The sequence below is a fragment of the Astatotilapia calliptera genome, chromosome 14 (assembly GCF_964374335.1).
Source record: "Astatotilapia calliptera chromosome 14, fAstCal68.1, whole genome shotgun sequence".
Classification (NCBI taxonomy): domain Eukaryota; kingdom Metazoa; phylum Chordata; class Actinopteri; order Cichliformes; family Cichlidae; genus Astatotilapia; species Astatotilapia calliptera.
This window is the reverse complement of record NC_137435.1, coordinates 1,026,072-1,043,736: the sequence shown is the minus strand read 5'-3', so window position 1 is coordinate 1,043,736 and position 17,665 is coordinate 1,026,072. Positions and strand designations below refer to the sequence as shown.

Genomic DNA, 17,665 nt, shown 5'->3' with positions numbered 1-17,665 from the left:
CCCAGTTGGGGTCTCAAGTGTGGAGGACTTTCTGTAGCACGCTGGGCGCTAAGGTTCGTTTGAGCTCTGTGCTCTATCCCATAATCCTCCTTCTAACACACGTGCCCAGGGTAGACTATGTCTTTTTGAAGCCTCCCTCGAGTACCAGACTTCATGTTTCCAGCTGTGGAGCAGGACCTGGGCTTTCCCTCCATCCATCATCTACAAAAGATTAACTGAGTATGGGAATGCACCAGGGTAGGGCTGCTCGATATAACGATTTAAATCGGATGATGATATAAAAATGTCTATCGTTTCATTTCACGCTAACGTTTGTTTCGTGGTGTCGCAAAATAAGCTGTTTACGGCAATATTTGTTCATGGTTTTGATGGTCACTGTAGTTATTATTAATTTCTTAAAGTTCTCTCTTTCTCTTATATTTTATATAACCACTACGGACGCACAAATGGTAAATGGCCTGTATTTATATAGCGCTTTACTAGTCCCTAAGGACCCCAAAGCGCTTTACATATCCAGTCATCCACCCATTCACACACACATCCACACACTGGTGATGGCAGCTACAAGCCCCTGTTTTTATGCGTTGTGGTTAGCAACAACGATGGTAGCACCACCGCGTGTCCGGTTGTTTATTTTCCACGTAAACCTTTCACAATAAAGCTTAAGATCCTGTTGAGACTTTTCAAAATAAACTGAATCACGTGAAAGAGCAGATTATTTACGGATGAGAAGTAAAAAAGAGCCGCCAGGTGCTAAAAAATAAACCTTAGACGCAAACGTTAGAACAGCTTTTCCCCGCAGCACGCCGTGTAATAAATACTCACAAAGAAAACGGCGCCGTTACAACTTATGTCTAAAAATGTATCGTTTCATGCATCGGTTAAAACACTCGACTCCAGCTACACGACGCGCAGCTGGAAACACTTCACACAAGTTGAGCTGCCCGAGATTCACAGAATTTACAGGAAATGTTACATTTTTGTGATTTATATCGTTATCGGACGATAGAATTCTTATATCGGGAGATGAGATTTTGGTCATATCGCACAGCCCTACACCAGGGTACTGTGGCAACGCACGGCTGAGCAGAACCATTACCTGCCAGATCGGAGGGACCCTGGCCTCATGGTACACCCTGAGGTGACCCTGAATCCTCCCTTAGTTATGCTGCAATAGACGTAGGCTGACGGGGGATTCCCATGATGCATTGAGTTTTTCCTTTCCAGTCACCTTTCTCACTCAGTATGTATTAACAGACCTCTCTGCACTGAATCATATCTGTTATTAATCTCTGTCTCTCTTCCACAGCATGTCTTTATCCTGTCTTCCTTCTCTCACCCCAACCAATCACAGCAGATGGCCCCGCCCCTCCCTGAGCCTGGTTCTGCCGGAGGTTTCTTCCTGTTAAAAGGGAGTTTTTCCTTCCCACTGTTGCCAAAGTGCTGCTCATAGGGGGTCATATGCAGTGTTGGGGAGTAACGGAATACATGTACTGCCGTTACGTATTTAAAATACAAAATATGAGTAACTGTATTCTGTTACAGTTACCGTTTAAAAAGGTGGTATTCAGAATACAGTTACTTTGTTGAAATAAATGGATTACACTGCGGTACTTTCCTGTTTCATTTTGTCGCGGGTCAGGACTGTTTGGGTTTGTTTGACAGCTACGTTCTTTCGTTCCAGGCGGCAGCGTTACGGTTGCCATGGTTACAGGGCGACGCTCTCTCTCTCTCTGTGACTGTGTGTTTCCTGGGTGAGAGAGCGCCTTTTCGTTGTTGTTGTTGTTGTTGTTGTTGTGCTAAGCTAACAGGCAGAATGCTACAAGCATAGCTCTAAAGAATGTAGCATCATGGGCAGTGTAGTCCGTGCTGCAGGGAGAATGGACTGCCATACACGTTATGTGTCTGTGAGCGAGGAGGGAGAAAAAGGCGAGTGGAAAGGTACGAGTTGTCATCGAGGAAAAACGGGAGCTGGAAGCATGTAAATATAATAATAACCACTGCAGCCAAGAAGAGAGCCTGACGAGCCCAGTTGTAAGTAAGCTATTAAGACTCGACTGTACACTGTGTTCCTGTTTTCCTCCGAAAACAATAAGTTCTGTTGGAGCAGTCTTTCAACGCCTCTCTCTGTCTCTCGCAAGAAAAGTTGACCCACACAACAAAGTAAAGCTATTTTTCGGCTACGAGCCGACAGGGACCCCGCCGTATTAGTCAGAGGTCCCTTTACTACAGTTCGGAGTCGCGGACCTTCAGTAATAGTAATAAATCACACAGCAATAGTACATTCAGCATGATAATATATTAAGTAATCCAAAGTATACAGAATACGTTACTCTCATTGAGTAACGTAACGGAATACGTTACAGAATACAGTATTCTGTAATCTGTAATGGAATACATTTTAAAAGTAACCTTCCCAACACTGGTCATATGATTGTTGGGTTTTTCTCTGTATCTATGAAGCGCCTTGAGGCGACTTATGTTGTGATTTGGCGCTATATAAATAAAATTGAATTGAAATTGAATTGAATGGTACACACAGTGTCAGAAGGTCTGGATGTCTGCAAAGGTTATTGTACTGCCTCTGCTATGGTTGGGTAGTCAGCTAAACTCCTTCCCCACATCAAGACTCTGATGACACGATTCCCGGTTCACAGGTTTATTGACACAGGGAAAGGTGAAACTGTAACAAACCACAATGCTACCAAAGGCATAGGATGTATGTGGATGCCACTGGATTTATCTGGCTAAGGCCACCATGCTGCACATGCCTTCTCCTTAATTCACAGACTTACTTTCTGTTTACCGACGACATCATGTCCTATTACAGACTACAGGTTTTAAGGTGGCACCAGAGAGTTACAATTGCATATTTAAACATTTACCAAATCCAAGAAAACAGTCTACCTTAAAAACTTTTGATATCAGAACAGTTATCACTTTAAATCTATTTTCTAGGAAATTAGCCCTCCGGTTCATATGAAACATCAGTGCTTAGTCCTACAGCGTTTAGTCTCAAACTGACTGCGTCTCTGAAATTCGTCCTACAGTCCACATGTCCCAGATTAAGCCTTTCAGGTGCTCTTCCCTTACAGTCATCTTCTTGTGCATTAATCCTTTGCACTCACAGTTTTTTTTAAAGAGTTTTTACAAGAATTAGCTTATTCCTCCACAGTGTGTGACAAAATCATGCTTTACAAAGGAGTTTTCTTTCTCTAGGCAATATCAAAGCAAGTTGCTTAACTGCAATTTAAAAAAAAAAAGAGTCCTGTAAGACTTTCTGTATTTTTTTTACATGTATGACCAAAAATACTCTTTGATTTTCAAATGGTAAATGTACTGCCTCTTATACAGCCCCTTTGTACTCTAACTAAGCCCACAAAGGGTTTTACACAACTTGCCTCGTTCAGTCATGAACACCTATTCACACAAGCACCTCTTTCTATGTTCTTTCTATCATAAGTGAGTTCTGACATTTCCACCAGTCTTGAAATAGACAAAAACAGAACTGAATGACAGCATGCACACTTAGACATTTATTGGAGAAGATGATGTGATATTATATGATAGAATAATAATAATATAATATATATTATTATCTGTAAGTGAGCTCATCCATCTATTAAACATTCTCACAATAACTCCTGCACATAATCTTTAGCACACTGCAGATGGACAAAGGGCAGACAGTGTTCTTTGTCCAGAGACATTGCTTTCTCCATACAGCACTGCCATGGACACCAGTGCTGTTCAGATCTCTCTTAAAGCTGGATCTATGAACAGTGGGCAAGAGGGAGGCCTTATCTTCTTAGGAATTACTCAAGGTTCGTCTTTACATCCACCAGGTGACTGGAAACCCTTCAAAAATCCTTGAAAGAGTAGTTGTCAAACAGCTAACAGATCATCTGCAGAGGAATGGTTTATTTGAAGAGTTTCAGTCAGGTTTTAGAGCTCAGCACAGCACAGAAACAGCTTTAGTGAAGGTTACAAATGATCTTCTTATGGCCTCTGACAGTGGACTCATCTCTGTGCTTGTCCTGCTAGACCTCAGTGCAGCGTTCGATACTGTTGATCATAATATCCTATTAGAGCGATTAGAACATGCTGTAGGTATTACAGGTACTGTGCTGCAGTGGTTTGTATCATATCTATCTAATAGACTCCAATTCGTGCATGTAAATGGAGAGTCCTCTTCACACACTGAGGTTAATTATGGAGTTCCACAGGGTTCAGTGCTAGGACCAATTCTGTTTACATTATACATGCTTCCCTTAGGCAGTATCATTAGAAGACATAGCATACATTTTCACTGCTATGCAGATGACACCCAGCTCTATCTGTCCATGAAGCCAGATAACACACACCAATTAGTTAAACTGCAGGAATGTCTTAAAGACATAAAGACCTGGATGGCCGCTAACTTTCTGCTTCTTAATTCAGATAAAACTGAGGTTATTGTACTCGGCCCTGAAAATCTTAGAAATATGGTATCTAATCAGATTCTTACTCTGGATGGCATTACCTTGGCCTCCAGTAACGCGGTGAGGAACCTTGGAGTCATTTTTGACCAGGACATGTCCTTCAACGCACATATTAAACAAATATGTAAGACTGCTTTCTTCCATTTGCGCAACATCTCTAAAATTAGAAATATCCTGTCTCAGAGTGACGCTGAAAAACTAGTTCATGCATTTATTACTTCCAGGCTGGACTACTGTAATTCATTATTATCAGGATGTCCAAAAAACTCACTGAAAAGCCTTCAGCTAATCCAAAATGCTGCAGCAAGAGTCCTGACAGGGACTAGAAAGAGAGAGCATATTTCTCCTGTTTTGGCTTCCCTTCATTGGCTTCCTGTTAAATCCAGAATTGAATTCAAAATCCTGCTCCTCACATACAAGGTCTTAAATAATCAGGCCCCATCTTATCTTAATGACCTTGTAGTACCATATCACCCTATTAGAGCGCTCCGCTCTCGCTCTGCAGGCCTACTTGTTGTTCCTAGAGTATTTAAAAGTAGAATGGGAGGGAGAGCCTTCAGTTTTCAGGCCCCTCTTCTGTGGAACCAGCTTCCAGTTTGGATTCGGGAGACAGACACTATCTCTACTTTTAAGATTAGGCTTAAAACTTTCCTTTTTTCTAAAGCATATAGTTAGGGCTGGACCAGGTGACCCTGAATCCTCCCTTTGTTATGCTGCAATAGATGTAGGCTGCCGGGGGATTCCCATGATGCATTGAGTTTTTCCTTTCCAGTCACCTTTCTCACTCACTATGTATTAATAGACCTCTCTGCATTGAATCATATCTGTTATTAACCTCTGTCTCTCTTCCACAGCATGTCTTTATCCTGTCTTCCTTCTCTCACCCCAACCGGTCGCAGCAGATGGCCGCCCCTCCCTGAGCCTGGTTCTGCCGGAGGTTTCTTCCTGTTAAAAGGGAGTTTTTCCTTCCCACTGTCGCCAAAGTGCTTGCTCATAGGGGGTCATATGATTGTTGGGTTTTTCTCTGTATCTATGAAGCGCCTTGAGGCGACTTTTGTTGTGATTTGGCGCTATATAAATAAAATTGAATTGAATTGAATTGATTACCATTTTTTAAACACCCCAATAAAAAAATCTTCTCACATTTGAAAATGTAATATCATCTACTTTTGTAAACTTTCCCTATTAAGCAGACAGTTAAGAGTGACACTAGTGGATGTTGAGAGATTAAGGAGTGAACATTCAGGATGAGACTAGCAATGATGTAACCACAGACTGAGTTAAATGCAGCTGTGAGTTGAGTGTTTAAAGTAGCTACCAGTGGGAGTAAAGGATACTGCTGGTTAGGCCATGATAAAGTTGATAAACAAATGATAAGGTTACTTAGGCAACTAACGCCTCGCATGTTTACTACTAATTGTCAGTCAAAACATGATGAGCAAACAGCAATTTACTTTATGTTTGTATTTTAGAGTTTGTTGCTAAGTCTCTCCTATGAGGATAATGATAGCCTTGAATTTCCTCTTTTTGAATTTCCACTGACTGTGGCTTAAAGTTCAAACTCTTCAAAGATACCTTTGCACATTTAAATCCTGTGGAGTAATGCTATGTCCAAGTTACTCAGAAATCAGATTTTTCATAGTACGATACATTTTCTCAAAGATTGCCGTGAAGATCTAACTTCATTCAGTGTGCTAAAAATGATCAGGACATGTAAAATACTGATTGCAATGCTGTCTCGTATACTAAAGTACAGACATGGAACATGCATTAGGCACTAAATGTACATTAATGGGTAAACTGGGATGACAAAGTACACACAACTATTTTATGTTTGTTATCAGGCTTTTACAGATGTTGCGGATTTTGGTCATTTTCAGGCCGTACATCACAGGATTGAAGAGCGGCTGGCATGTAAGAAAATATAATGATAAAAATATGCGCAGCATGTTTGGCACATTTTTCATATTAAATCTGCTCTGTAAAATTTCAAAGCTGGCTCCAAAGGAAAAGTTCAATATGGAAGCCAGGTGAGGCGTGCAGGTACTGATAGCCTTCTGTCTCGTCTGATCAGAACCAGAAAAACAAACCAGCAGAATCTTCATGTAGGTGTAAAGAATGAAAAGCAAAGCACCAAAGATCATGCTAAAAGTAGCAAGGAGGCCATACAAGTTGATCACAGTGGTGTCTGAGCATGCCAACTTCACAACAGAGTGTGTGTCACAGTATACTTTATAAATTGTGTTTCCACACAGCTGCAAACGTGAGGTCAAATATAATAAGGGAGCCATTGCAAAACAAGGATAGAACCACGTTGCAGCTATAAGTATGGCGATTTTTTTTGATGTCATATGTGTGTTGTATTGCAGAGGACAGCAGATAGCAAGGTACCTGTCGTAAGACATGATGGCTAAATTTAAATATTCTACAGCCCCATATATATGAACACAGAAAACCTGCAGGAAACAGATACTGGTAGAAACAGTGTGAACATCAGAGAGGATCTGAACCAGGAGGGACGGAAACAGCCCTGTACTACCATACAGCTCATTCATAAACAGGCTGCACAGAAACATGTACATAGGTTCATGTAAGCTTCTGTTCACACAGATAACCACAATCAGCAGGACATTGGAACCTACAATGAAAATATACAAAGCAAGAATAACAAAGAAGCACAAGTTAGTTACATGTCCTGTGTCAAAATAGCCAGTAAGGGTGAAAAAGGAGAGCTGTGTGGTGTTTATCATGATTGTTCTTTGGATTTAGAACAATTGACTGGTTCATCTAAAAAACTTATTAAACTATCTTTTGTTATAGAAGTGAAAAATTAAATATGTTTAAAGTTGGAGTGAAATGGGCCATCATGCAACCTAAATATCAACTACAAAGGAAGATAAGTGAGTGTAATAACACTGAAGAGTTTCATTTTCAGGCAAGTTAAAAAGTAAATAAAGGTTAGTTCAGAAATAAGTCACAAAAGATTTGTGATGTGTGGTTTTGATCATTAGCCTGCTGTGCTTTGGCTCCTGTCCCAAGTGAGCTTAAACTCTACAGGCAGCTTCTTATAAAGCTGCCTGTAGAGAGGGGTGTGTGTGTGTGTGGGGGGGGGGGGGGGCGTGTTCTGGCGAGCTTGCAGGACTGCTGACAGACATATTCAACCACGCTGTGGTACCAGCCTGCTTCAAATCCTCCTCCATCGTCCCCATACCCCAAAACTCCAACCCATCAAGCCTCAACAACTACCACCCAGTAGCACTCACCCCCATCATCACTAAGTGCTTAGAGCAGCTGGTCCTAGCACATAGGGCTGCCACGATTAGTCGACTAGTCACGATTACGTCGACTATCAAAATTGTCGACGACTGATTTAATAGTCGACGCGTCGTTTGAAGCTTTGTAAGATCACAAAAGACGCAGGAATAAGTAGCAGGATTTAAGAGTGTAATAACGGACTGAAACAGAAGATGGCAGCACTGCATGTACAAGGATGCCAGCTACCGTTAAACCCCGAAGAAGAAGAAGAAGAAGAAGCAGCTGTGTCCCAGAATTCATAGCGCAGCCCAGCTCAGTTTCCAACAATGGCGGCAGCTAGTTAGTTTTAATATTACTCTTATTATTCTTTCTGGGTCACAAAATAAACGATTAACATATTTTCAGGCGAGAATGTAGCTGTGTAAACCTCAAATATCTGCTCAGTTTATCAAGACACCACATATTTTCAAAAGCGCTCCGACGTTTTCTGAGACGTCTGTTACCCACTAGCTCGATAGCTAGCCGGGAGCTAGGCTAACTAGAGCCGTGAGAACACCGGACTCCCGGCAAATCTTTTTCAAACCCACCGCCGTCTTTCGCTACTCAGGTTAAACATGATATATGAGTCACTTAGATAACTTAACAATGTTATTGTTTGTTTTTTTTAGTATTTTATTTGTTCCTGAGTAAATCGGTTTGGCTGAGATTAAAGTTATCGTTTCTACACAGCTGAATAAACCACAAGCAGACAGCTGATTATCAGAAGTGTGAGATGCTCCAGAGTTTACTCCGGTGTCCTGTTATATTTTAGATAGCAAGGAGTTTATTAAACTTCACCGAAACAATCTGCAAATGTCATTAAACTTTAATAAACTATCATCTTGTCTTTATTTTTAGTTAGCACCTTAAACACTTAAAGCTGTAAGCTAATGATAGTTATATAAGAGCAGATGCTGCTGGTGCAATAAGCTGTACGTTGTACGTCCAATGGATGATGATCTGATTAGTCGACTAATCGCAAAAATAATCGGTGACTAGTCGACTATCAAAATAATCGTTTGTGGCAGCCCGACTAGCACACTTCAAATCCTTTCTCCCCCCCACTCTGGACCCCCACCAATTCGCATACCGTCAGAACAGGAGCACAGAGGATGCAGTCTCCATCGCACTGCACTCTGTCCTCTCACACCTGGACAACAACAACACCTACACCAGAATGCTGTTTATAGACTTCAGTTCAGCATTCAATACAATCCACCCCTCACAACTCATCAGGAAACTGACACACCTGGGCATCAGTTCCCTCATGTGCAAATGGTTACTGGACTTCCTGACCAACCGCCCCCAACATGTCCGGCTGGATAACCGCTGCTCATCTACAATCACAATGAACACCGGTGTACCACAAGGCTGTGTGATGAGCCCTTTCCTCTACTCCCTCTTCACCCATGACTGCAGACCTGCTGATGGTTCCAACACCATCATTAAGTTTGCAGATGACACCACGGTGATTGGCCTCATCAGTGACAACGATGAGGCCGCCTACAGGGAGGAGGTGGATCGTCTGGCTGAGTGGTGCGACAGAAACAACCTGCTGCTTAACACCGAGAAGACCAAGGAGCTCATCGTGGACTACAGGAGAAATGCGCACCCACATCCACCCATCCACATTAAGGGGACGGCTGTGGAGCGTGTGAGCAGCTTCAAGTTCCTGGGAGTCCACATCTCCGAGGATCTCATCTGGACGACCAACTGCTCCAAGCTGGTCAAGAAGGCTCACCAGCGCCTCTTCTTCTTGAGGACTCTGAGGAAGAACCACCTGTCCTCAGACATCCTGGTGAACTTCTATCGCTGCACCATCGAGAGCATCCTGACCAACTGTATAACAGTCTGGTACGGGAACTGCTCTGCCTCGGACCGGAAGGCGTTGCAGAGGGTCGTGAAAACTGCCCAGCGCATCGCCGGAGCACCACTTCCTGCCACAAATGACATCTACAGCAAGCGGTGTCTGAAAAGGGCTGGGAAAATCATCAAAGACCCCAGTCACCCATCACATGGACTCTTCACCCCCTGCCCTCTGGGAGGCGCTACAGGAGCCTCCGGACTAAGACCACCAGGTACTGGAACAGCTTCTTCCCCACAGCTGTCAGACTCCTGAACTCTGCCTCCTGTCATCTGACCCATGTTAACACATGCTAACAGTAGTTGGCAGTTGGCAGTAATGTTGTGTTTTACCAGTGAATGTTCAGCACTAACTGCCGTGTGTTGTTTGTGATATTTTGAGAAAATAAATTCACTCAATGATGTGCTTTATTAGTCATTAGCCTAGACGCTAATTAGCGCTAGCTAACCGCTAACGTTAGCTTGTTTCGTTCTGCTTTGCTTTGCATAGTAACAGGTCATAGTAGCCGCCCGGCCTGAAGCCCAGTTAGCCGCCCGGCCTGAAGCCCAGTTAGCCGCCCGGCCTGAAGCCCAGTTAGCCGCCCGGCCTCAAGCTCAGTTAGCCGCCCGGTCGGTAGCCCTGTCGCCACCTCCACCACATTCAGCCTCACGACCCATAGCTCAGTCATTACCACAGCCAGACTTACTACAAACCATGTTACAATCCATAGCCCAGTCAATAGCTCAGTTGGTAGAAGACTCATCAGCCTTATTATCAGCTCAGCCACCTATTCAGCCATCATCTTCACCAACTCCTCCGGTACAGCAAGCCATGACAGTTCAATCCATAAAGGACGGTTCAACAACTTCTTATTCTAAGCAGAGAGACAAACCTAATAACAATCCTGTAAAAATTCCTCAAGAGCTGGCCAGTTCTGAGACTGAGATGCACTCCAGGGCCTCCCCAGAGGCTGGGTTTTAGCCCTCAGCAGACTCTGGACCCCTGGAGGTTAAGAAGCGAGCTGAGGACTGCACCCGGCTGTCGCTGCCTGAGCTGAGTCAATGCTCGGTGCAGCTGCAGTCTGCTTTGTGTTTGCCAGAGGCCACCGTGCCTGCTGGTTCCGATCTGTCCCTGCCAGAGGCCCGTGTGCCTGCTGGTTCCGATCTGTTCCTGCCAGAGGCCCGTGTTCCTGCTGGTTCCGATCTGTCCCTGCCAGAGGCCCGTGTGCCTGCTGGTTCCGATCTGTTCCTGCCAGAGGCCCGTGTTCCTGCTGGTTCCGATCTGTTCCTGCCAGAGGCCCGTGTGCCTGCTGGTTCTGTCCTGCGCCTGCCAGAGGTCCCCGCACCTGCTGGTTCTGTCCTGTGCCTGCCAGAGGTCCCCGCACCTGCTGGTTCTGTCCTGTGTGTTCCTGGGGCCCCTGTGCCCACTGGTTCAGTGACTGTCTCCGCTGGAGGGTTCGAGGGACCGCTCCGGCCTCCTGCCTCGTCAGCTGGAGGGCCCGACGAGCCCATCCAGCAACCTGCCTCGTCAGCTGGAGGGCCCGACGAGCCCGTCCAGCCCCAAGACTCGTCAGCTGGAGGTTCAGGAGAACCTAGCCAGCTTCCTGCCTCGTCAGCTGGAGGGCCTGAGGAGCCCGTCCAGCCGCCAGCTGCAGCCTCTTCATCCTCGCCAGCTGCAGCCTCAGCCTCAGCTTCGCCGTTGCCTGGTCCAGCTTCACCCACGCCGTCGCCTGGTCCAGCTTCACCCACGCCGTCGCCAGGTCCAGCTCCGGCTTCATCATCGCCGGGTCCAGCTCCGGCTTCATACTCGCCGGGTCCAGCTCCGGCTTCATCCTCGCCTGGTCCAGCCTCCGAGTCAGCTTCACCTTCGCCTGGTCCAGCTTTAGCCACGTCTGGTCCAGCCTCCGCTTCAGCCTCTGCCTTGCCTGGTGCTGCGGGGGCCACGCAGCCTTTGGGTCCCAAAATGCCGCCTCGACATCGGCGGTCATCTGCCAGGCCGCTTGTTGGGCATCATCGCCACTATGGACGACCTCCCGAATTGCGCCGCTACCTTCCGTGCGGCCGGCCTCCGGACTTGTGTCACCGCCGCCGTTGCCATCCGCACGGTCGGCCGCCTGAACTGTTTCCCCATCACCGCCGTTGCCGTCCGCACGGTCGGCCGTCTGAACTGTTTCTCCATCGCCGCCGTTGCCGTCCGCACGGTCAGCCGCCTGAACTGTTTCCCCGTCGCCGCCGTTGCCGTCTGCACGGTCAGCCGCCTGAACTGTTTCCCCGTCGCCGCCACTGCCTTCCACATGGTCGGCCCCCGTAGATGAACTGTTCTAGGCTCCTGAGTTGTCAGCCTCCGGGCCGGCCTCCTGAACTATGTTTTGGGACCCTGTTCAGGGACTCCAGTGTGTGTTGTGTTTTGGACAATTGTTTTGGATCACTGGAGCTTGTTTTTTGTTTGGTTTTGGTCCCTCCGTCCTGGACCCCCCGCCGCCCGCCCTGGGTTGGTCGTCTGTTTTTGTTTTGGGCTGTCTGGAGCCAGCCCTTGGAGGGGGGGGTACTGTCATGGTCTTGGGTCGTTGACCCAGCGTTTTGTGTTTTGTGATTATTTTCCTCTGTTCTAGTTATTCTGTGTCCTCCCCTCTTGTGTCCGGTTCGGGTTCTAGATTTCCTGTTTTGTTCTGAAGGTCTCTGTCTGTCTGTCATTGTGTTCAGCTTGTCTCCTCCGCTCATCATGTGTATTGGGTTCAGCTGTTCTTCCCTCCTGTGTGTGATTACCCGATTACCTTGTGTGTGTATATTTAGTGGGTGTCGGTCTGTGTTCGTTGTCGGCTCGTCTGCGTTCTATGGTGTTTCGTTCCTGTCTCTGCGTCTCTCTGCCCCACACACCTTTTGTATGCTCTCAGGTTTGTCATTTAGTTCTCCCAGTTTAGGTTTCTTCAGTTGTTTTCTCATGCTTCGTTGTCTGTTTCTGCCACTGTCACCTGTAAATAAACCCTCACTCATATCATCACAGTGGTGCTGGGTGCCATCTCCAACAACGATGAGGCGGCCTACATGGATGAAGTGAAGAATCTGGCATCGTGGTGCCAGGACAACCACCTCCAGCTCAACGTCGGCAAGACCAAGGAGCTGGTGGTGGACTTCAGAAGCAGTCAGCACAGAGACTACAAGCCCATTATCATCAATGGAGCTCCAGTGGAGAGGGTGCAGTCCTTCAAGTATCTCGGTGTCCACATCTCCTCAGACCTGACATGGGCTGCCCACATTCAGGTCCAGACCAAAAAGGCTAGGCAGCGCCTGTACCACCTACGACAACTGAGGAAGTTCAGGGTCTCTCCAGAGATCTTCAGGATTTTCTATACAGGCGCTGTGGAGAGCATCCTCACACAGAACATGACATCGTGGTTTGGGAACAGCTGTGTGAAGGACCAAAAAGCTCTCCAGAGAGTGATCCGTACAGCAGAACGCTGCTGCAGGATTGCTCTCCCCCCGCTTCAGGACACCTACACCAGGAGATGCCGGACTAGAGCAGATACTGAAGGACCCGTCCCATCCTGGCAACAAACTGTTCCAACTTCTGCAATCTGGTAGAAGGTTCCGCATCTTCCGGGCAAGGACAGAGAGACTCAAGAGGAGCTTCTATCCCCAAGCCATCCGTGCCCTAAACACACACACCCGCCCTCTCACATCATCTATAATTGACTGAGTCAGGACTCTTCCAGACACTAAACCAAGGCACAATGTACATTTCAATTCCTTTAATTTTAAATATGTTTATATTGTCTATCCTGTAAAATAGTCAGATGTCTATTCATATTAATGTACAGAATTCACCTGCTTGCTGCTACTACTGCACATTCACCCAATGTATATACTATATATATATATATATATATAATGTTCTTCCTCTACCCCCCCCCCCAATTTTTGCACATGTCGAGGAGCGTGTCAGGCTACATTTCACTGTGTGTTATACTTGTATAACTATGCATGTGACAAATAAAGAACCTTGAACCTTGAACCATCAGTCGGCGGCCTGCATTTTGGGTCCTCCTTTTCCTCCAACACCACATGGCTCACCCCGCCAGCCGTGACACTTAACACTTTACACCGATAAAACAGTGTGACATCAGTCCAATCCCCGATCCAGCCACTTCACCTCAATATGTCCCACAGGTAAATCAACAGGACATCAAATATGAGATTGGCAGCCATCTGACACCAGCTGCTGATACCCAAGAAAAATGTGGCCAAAGGTATGTAAGTACCACACCTCAACCTATGAGCTTTTCCCCTTACACTCCACCTTTCCAGCCAACGCAATTCAACAACGGGAACAGTGACTTTGCTAATCTCGCTAAGTTTCTGGCAAAAAGAGAATTGGTGGCAGATGGCCTGACAAAGTTTACAGACAGAGCAGAGGACTACTGGGCATGGAGAGCTTCTTTCTGTAACGCTATTGAAGGGTTAACCTTAAAGCCTAGCGAACAGTTAGATTTGCTCACCCGGTGGCTTGGAGAAGAGTCGTCTAAGCATGCCAAACGTATACGCTCTGTCCATCTCAACAATCCAGCAGAGGGCCTACGTCGAGTTTGGACACGGCTACAAGAATGTTATGGTACCCCAGAGGCTATTGAGAAGTCGCTCCTTGACAGACTTGAACGCTTTCCTAGAGTGTCAAACAAAGACCCCCAGAATCTCAGAGAACTTGGCGACCTGCTTTCTGAAATTGGTAAATGGTAAATGGCCTGTATTTATATAGCGCTTTACTAGTCCCTAAGGACCCCAAAGCGCTTTACATATCCAGTCATCCACACATTCACACACTGGTGATGGCAGCTACATTGTAGCCACAGCCACCCTGGGGTGCACTGACAGAGGCGAGGCTGCCGGACACTGGCGCCACCGGGCCCTCTGACCACCACCAGTAGGCAACGGGTGAAGTGTCTTGCCCAAGGACACAACGACCGAGACTGTCCAAGCCGGGGCTCGAACCGGCAACCTTCCGATTACAAGGCAAACTCCCAACTCTTGAGCCACGATCGCCCCCACATTGATGCAGCCAAATCAGACGGCTCTTTACCTGGGTTAGTGTATTTGGACACATCAAGGGGCATTGCCCCGATATTTGATAAGTTGCCAACAAATCTTCAAGACAGGTGGATGTCAGTGGGGACTAAATACAAGCAGAGACATGATGTATATTTCCCTCCATTCTCATTCTTCTGTCGCTTCATACAAGATGAAGCGAAAATGAGAAATGACCCCAGTTTTAGGTCTACTGTATCAAGTCCCACATCCTATCCCACAACTCACGACAACCACTATACAAGATTTATCAAGTCAAGACCGCCTGTTGCCGTCCACAAAACAGAGGTAAACAAAACTCACAAACCAAGCTTAGGCAGCATGAGTGAGTTCACAAACAAACTGTGTCCCATCCACAATAAACCACACCCGTTAAAGAAGTGTAGAGGTTTCAGAGAAAAGACACTAGATGAGCGTAAGGCATACCTCAGAGAACACAACATCTGTTTTAGGTGCTGCGATTCCTCAGCTCACCAAGCTAAAGACTGTAAGGAAGAGATTACTTGCTTAGAGTGCAACTGCAACAAACACGTTGCCTCTGTTAATGCGCCCCAGGGCAGCTGTGGCTACAACGTAGCTTGCCATTGCCAGTGTGTGAATGTGTGTGTGAATGGGTGAATGACTGAATGTAGTGTAAAGCACTTTGGGGTCCTTAGGGACTGAGTAAAGCGCTATACAAATGCAGGCCATTTACCATTTATTACGTTGCAGCGCTGCATGCAGGTCCAGCTCCATGGACACAAAACACAAAAGCTCAAAACATTGCCCCATACCAGGACAGGCAGGAGCATGGCGGAGAGAGTAGCCTAGACTTGAAGACTAGCTCAGCATGCACTCAAGTTTGTGGGGACTTAGGTGGGGGGCATTCCTGCTCCAAAATATGTCAAGCCTACATTTATCCAAAGGGGCATTCAGACAAAAAGGTCAAGGTTTACGCTATCATAGATGACCAGAGCAATAGGTCATTAGCGAAGTCAAATCTTTTCGACACCTTTGGCATCCCAATGAGCAACCTAGCGCCATACACACTTAAGACATGTACAGGGGTTTCCACCACAAATGGCCGCTTAGCTGAGAACCTCTTTATACAATCCGTTGATGGCCAGTTCAGCTCTCCTCTGCCTTCTTTGCTCGAGTGTGACTCACTCCCAGACAACAAGAATGAAATCCCAACGCAAGAGATTGCTCTAGCCCATCCACACCTCAAACACCTAGCAGATCATATGCAGCCCCTAGACCCTGAGATTATGTTGCTGTTAGGCCGAGACATAATACAAGTGCACAAAGTGTATGAACAAGTGAATGGACCAGTCAATGCTCCATTTGCCCAGAGACTTGCACTTGGGTGGGTTATTGTAGGTGATGTATGCCTAGGAGGAGCCCATAAGCCAGCCATCATAGGCACATACAGAACGAGTGTTCTAGAGAACGGGCGTCCAAGTCTCCTAACACCCTGTCAAAACAGCTTTCATGTCAAAGAGCAGTCACACAACAAATCCTGGGACACTCACAATTCATGTCAAATAGGGAAACACATATTCCAGCAAAGTGAAAAGGACGAAGAGCTAGCCCCTTCCCTTGAGGACCAAGCCTTTCTGGAAATTATGGAAAGAGACTTTTACCAAGACGATGCAAATAGCTGGACAGCTCCACTTCCTTTCTGTACACTGAGAGCCCGCCTCCCAAACAACAGAAATCAAGCACTCAGCCGCTTAGAGTCGTTGCGCCGCACATTAAATAAACGCGCTGAGATGGAGAGACATTTTATGGATTTTATGCAGGGGTTGTTTGACAGGGATCACACCGAACCAGCACCAGCTCTCGAAGAAGGAGAAGAATGCTGGTATCTGCCCTTCTTTGGCGTTTATCACCCGCAGAAGCCCAGGAACATCAAGGTGGTATTTGACTCGAGTGCTAAGTTTCAGGGAGTGTCCTTAAATGATGTGCTGCTCAAAGGTCCAAATATGAATAACAGTCTGATTGGGGTGCTCATCTGTTTCAGAGAAGAAACGGTGGCTGTCACAGCGGACATACAACAAATGTTCCACTGCTTTCAGGTGCGAGAAGACCACAGGAACTTCCTCCGGTTCCTTTGGTACCGCAACAATGACCCAAGAGAGCCAGTTTTCGAGTACAGAATGAAAGTGCATGTGTTCTGTGTTTTAGAAAGAATAAGTTGCAGGCTGACAGGAAGTTGCAGAGAGTTTGCAGAAGGGAAAGCAGAAGTGAAAGCAGAGTCTAAGTTATTCTGAGCAGGTTAGACGAGGCTATTTGAATTACTAGGTTATTCAAATTGTCTGTTATACTTTTATATTCTTTTACTAAGCCCTTAGTAGAGGTTCTTGATTAAAACATTTATTCAACATAGTACATGTAGTTTCAGTTAGGTTATTACACATAAGGATGAGCCTCTGGTCTGGTAAAAGGTCAGAAGTGCAACGGGTGAGATGAGACAGCATTTGAGGACGACACACACAGACACACACACACACACACACACACACACACACACACACACACACACACACACACACACACACACACACACACACACACACACACACTCAGTTAGAGAGAATCATTTATAGGTGGAAGTTTAATCATGTTTTGCTTGGGGTTGCAAAAAGAGCAGTTTGTCACAGAACTGCTGCTGAGGTGTCAAGATGACAAGAGAGCATCCAGCAGTGACAGGAAGTACCGGCCATGAAGATAGAAGACAACATTCTTTTAAACTGTGTTAAAAGTCATTGTGGTTTTGATTTGACGTATGTATATATTCTGTCTGTGACGTATGAAAGGGCGTCGTTAATTCAAACCCTGATGCTATAAAAATCTGTGTATGCTTTGATTAAGTCGAAGATTAATTCCTGTCTACATACAGAATGGTCTTCCCACGCGTGTATTCATTAAAATCAATTGTTTGACCAAGATCTTCTGGAACTGGTTGTTTGTACTCTCCTTCCTCAATT

General features: G+C 46.0%; 1 protein-coding gene across 1 annotated transcript; it reads right to left on the bottom strand.

Moving 5' to 3' along the window:
* Positions 1–6,304: 6,304 nt before the first annotated feature.
* Positions 6,305–7,231, bottom strand: LOC113036504 (olfactory receptor 4B13-like). The gene has a single exon (XM_026192898.1). It carries the CDS (start codon positions 7,229–7,231, stop codon positions 6,305–6,307), a length of 927 nt encoding a protein of 308 aa, XP_026048683.1.
* Between the last annotated feature and the right edge of the window lie 10,434 nt (positions 7,232–17,665).

Bases quoted from the DNA above. Each gene is read 5' to 3' on its own strand.
- LOC113036504 (XM_026192898.1), bottom strand. From the start codon at position 7,231: ATGATAAACACCACACAGCTCTCCTTTTTCACCCTTACTGGCTATTTT.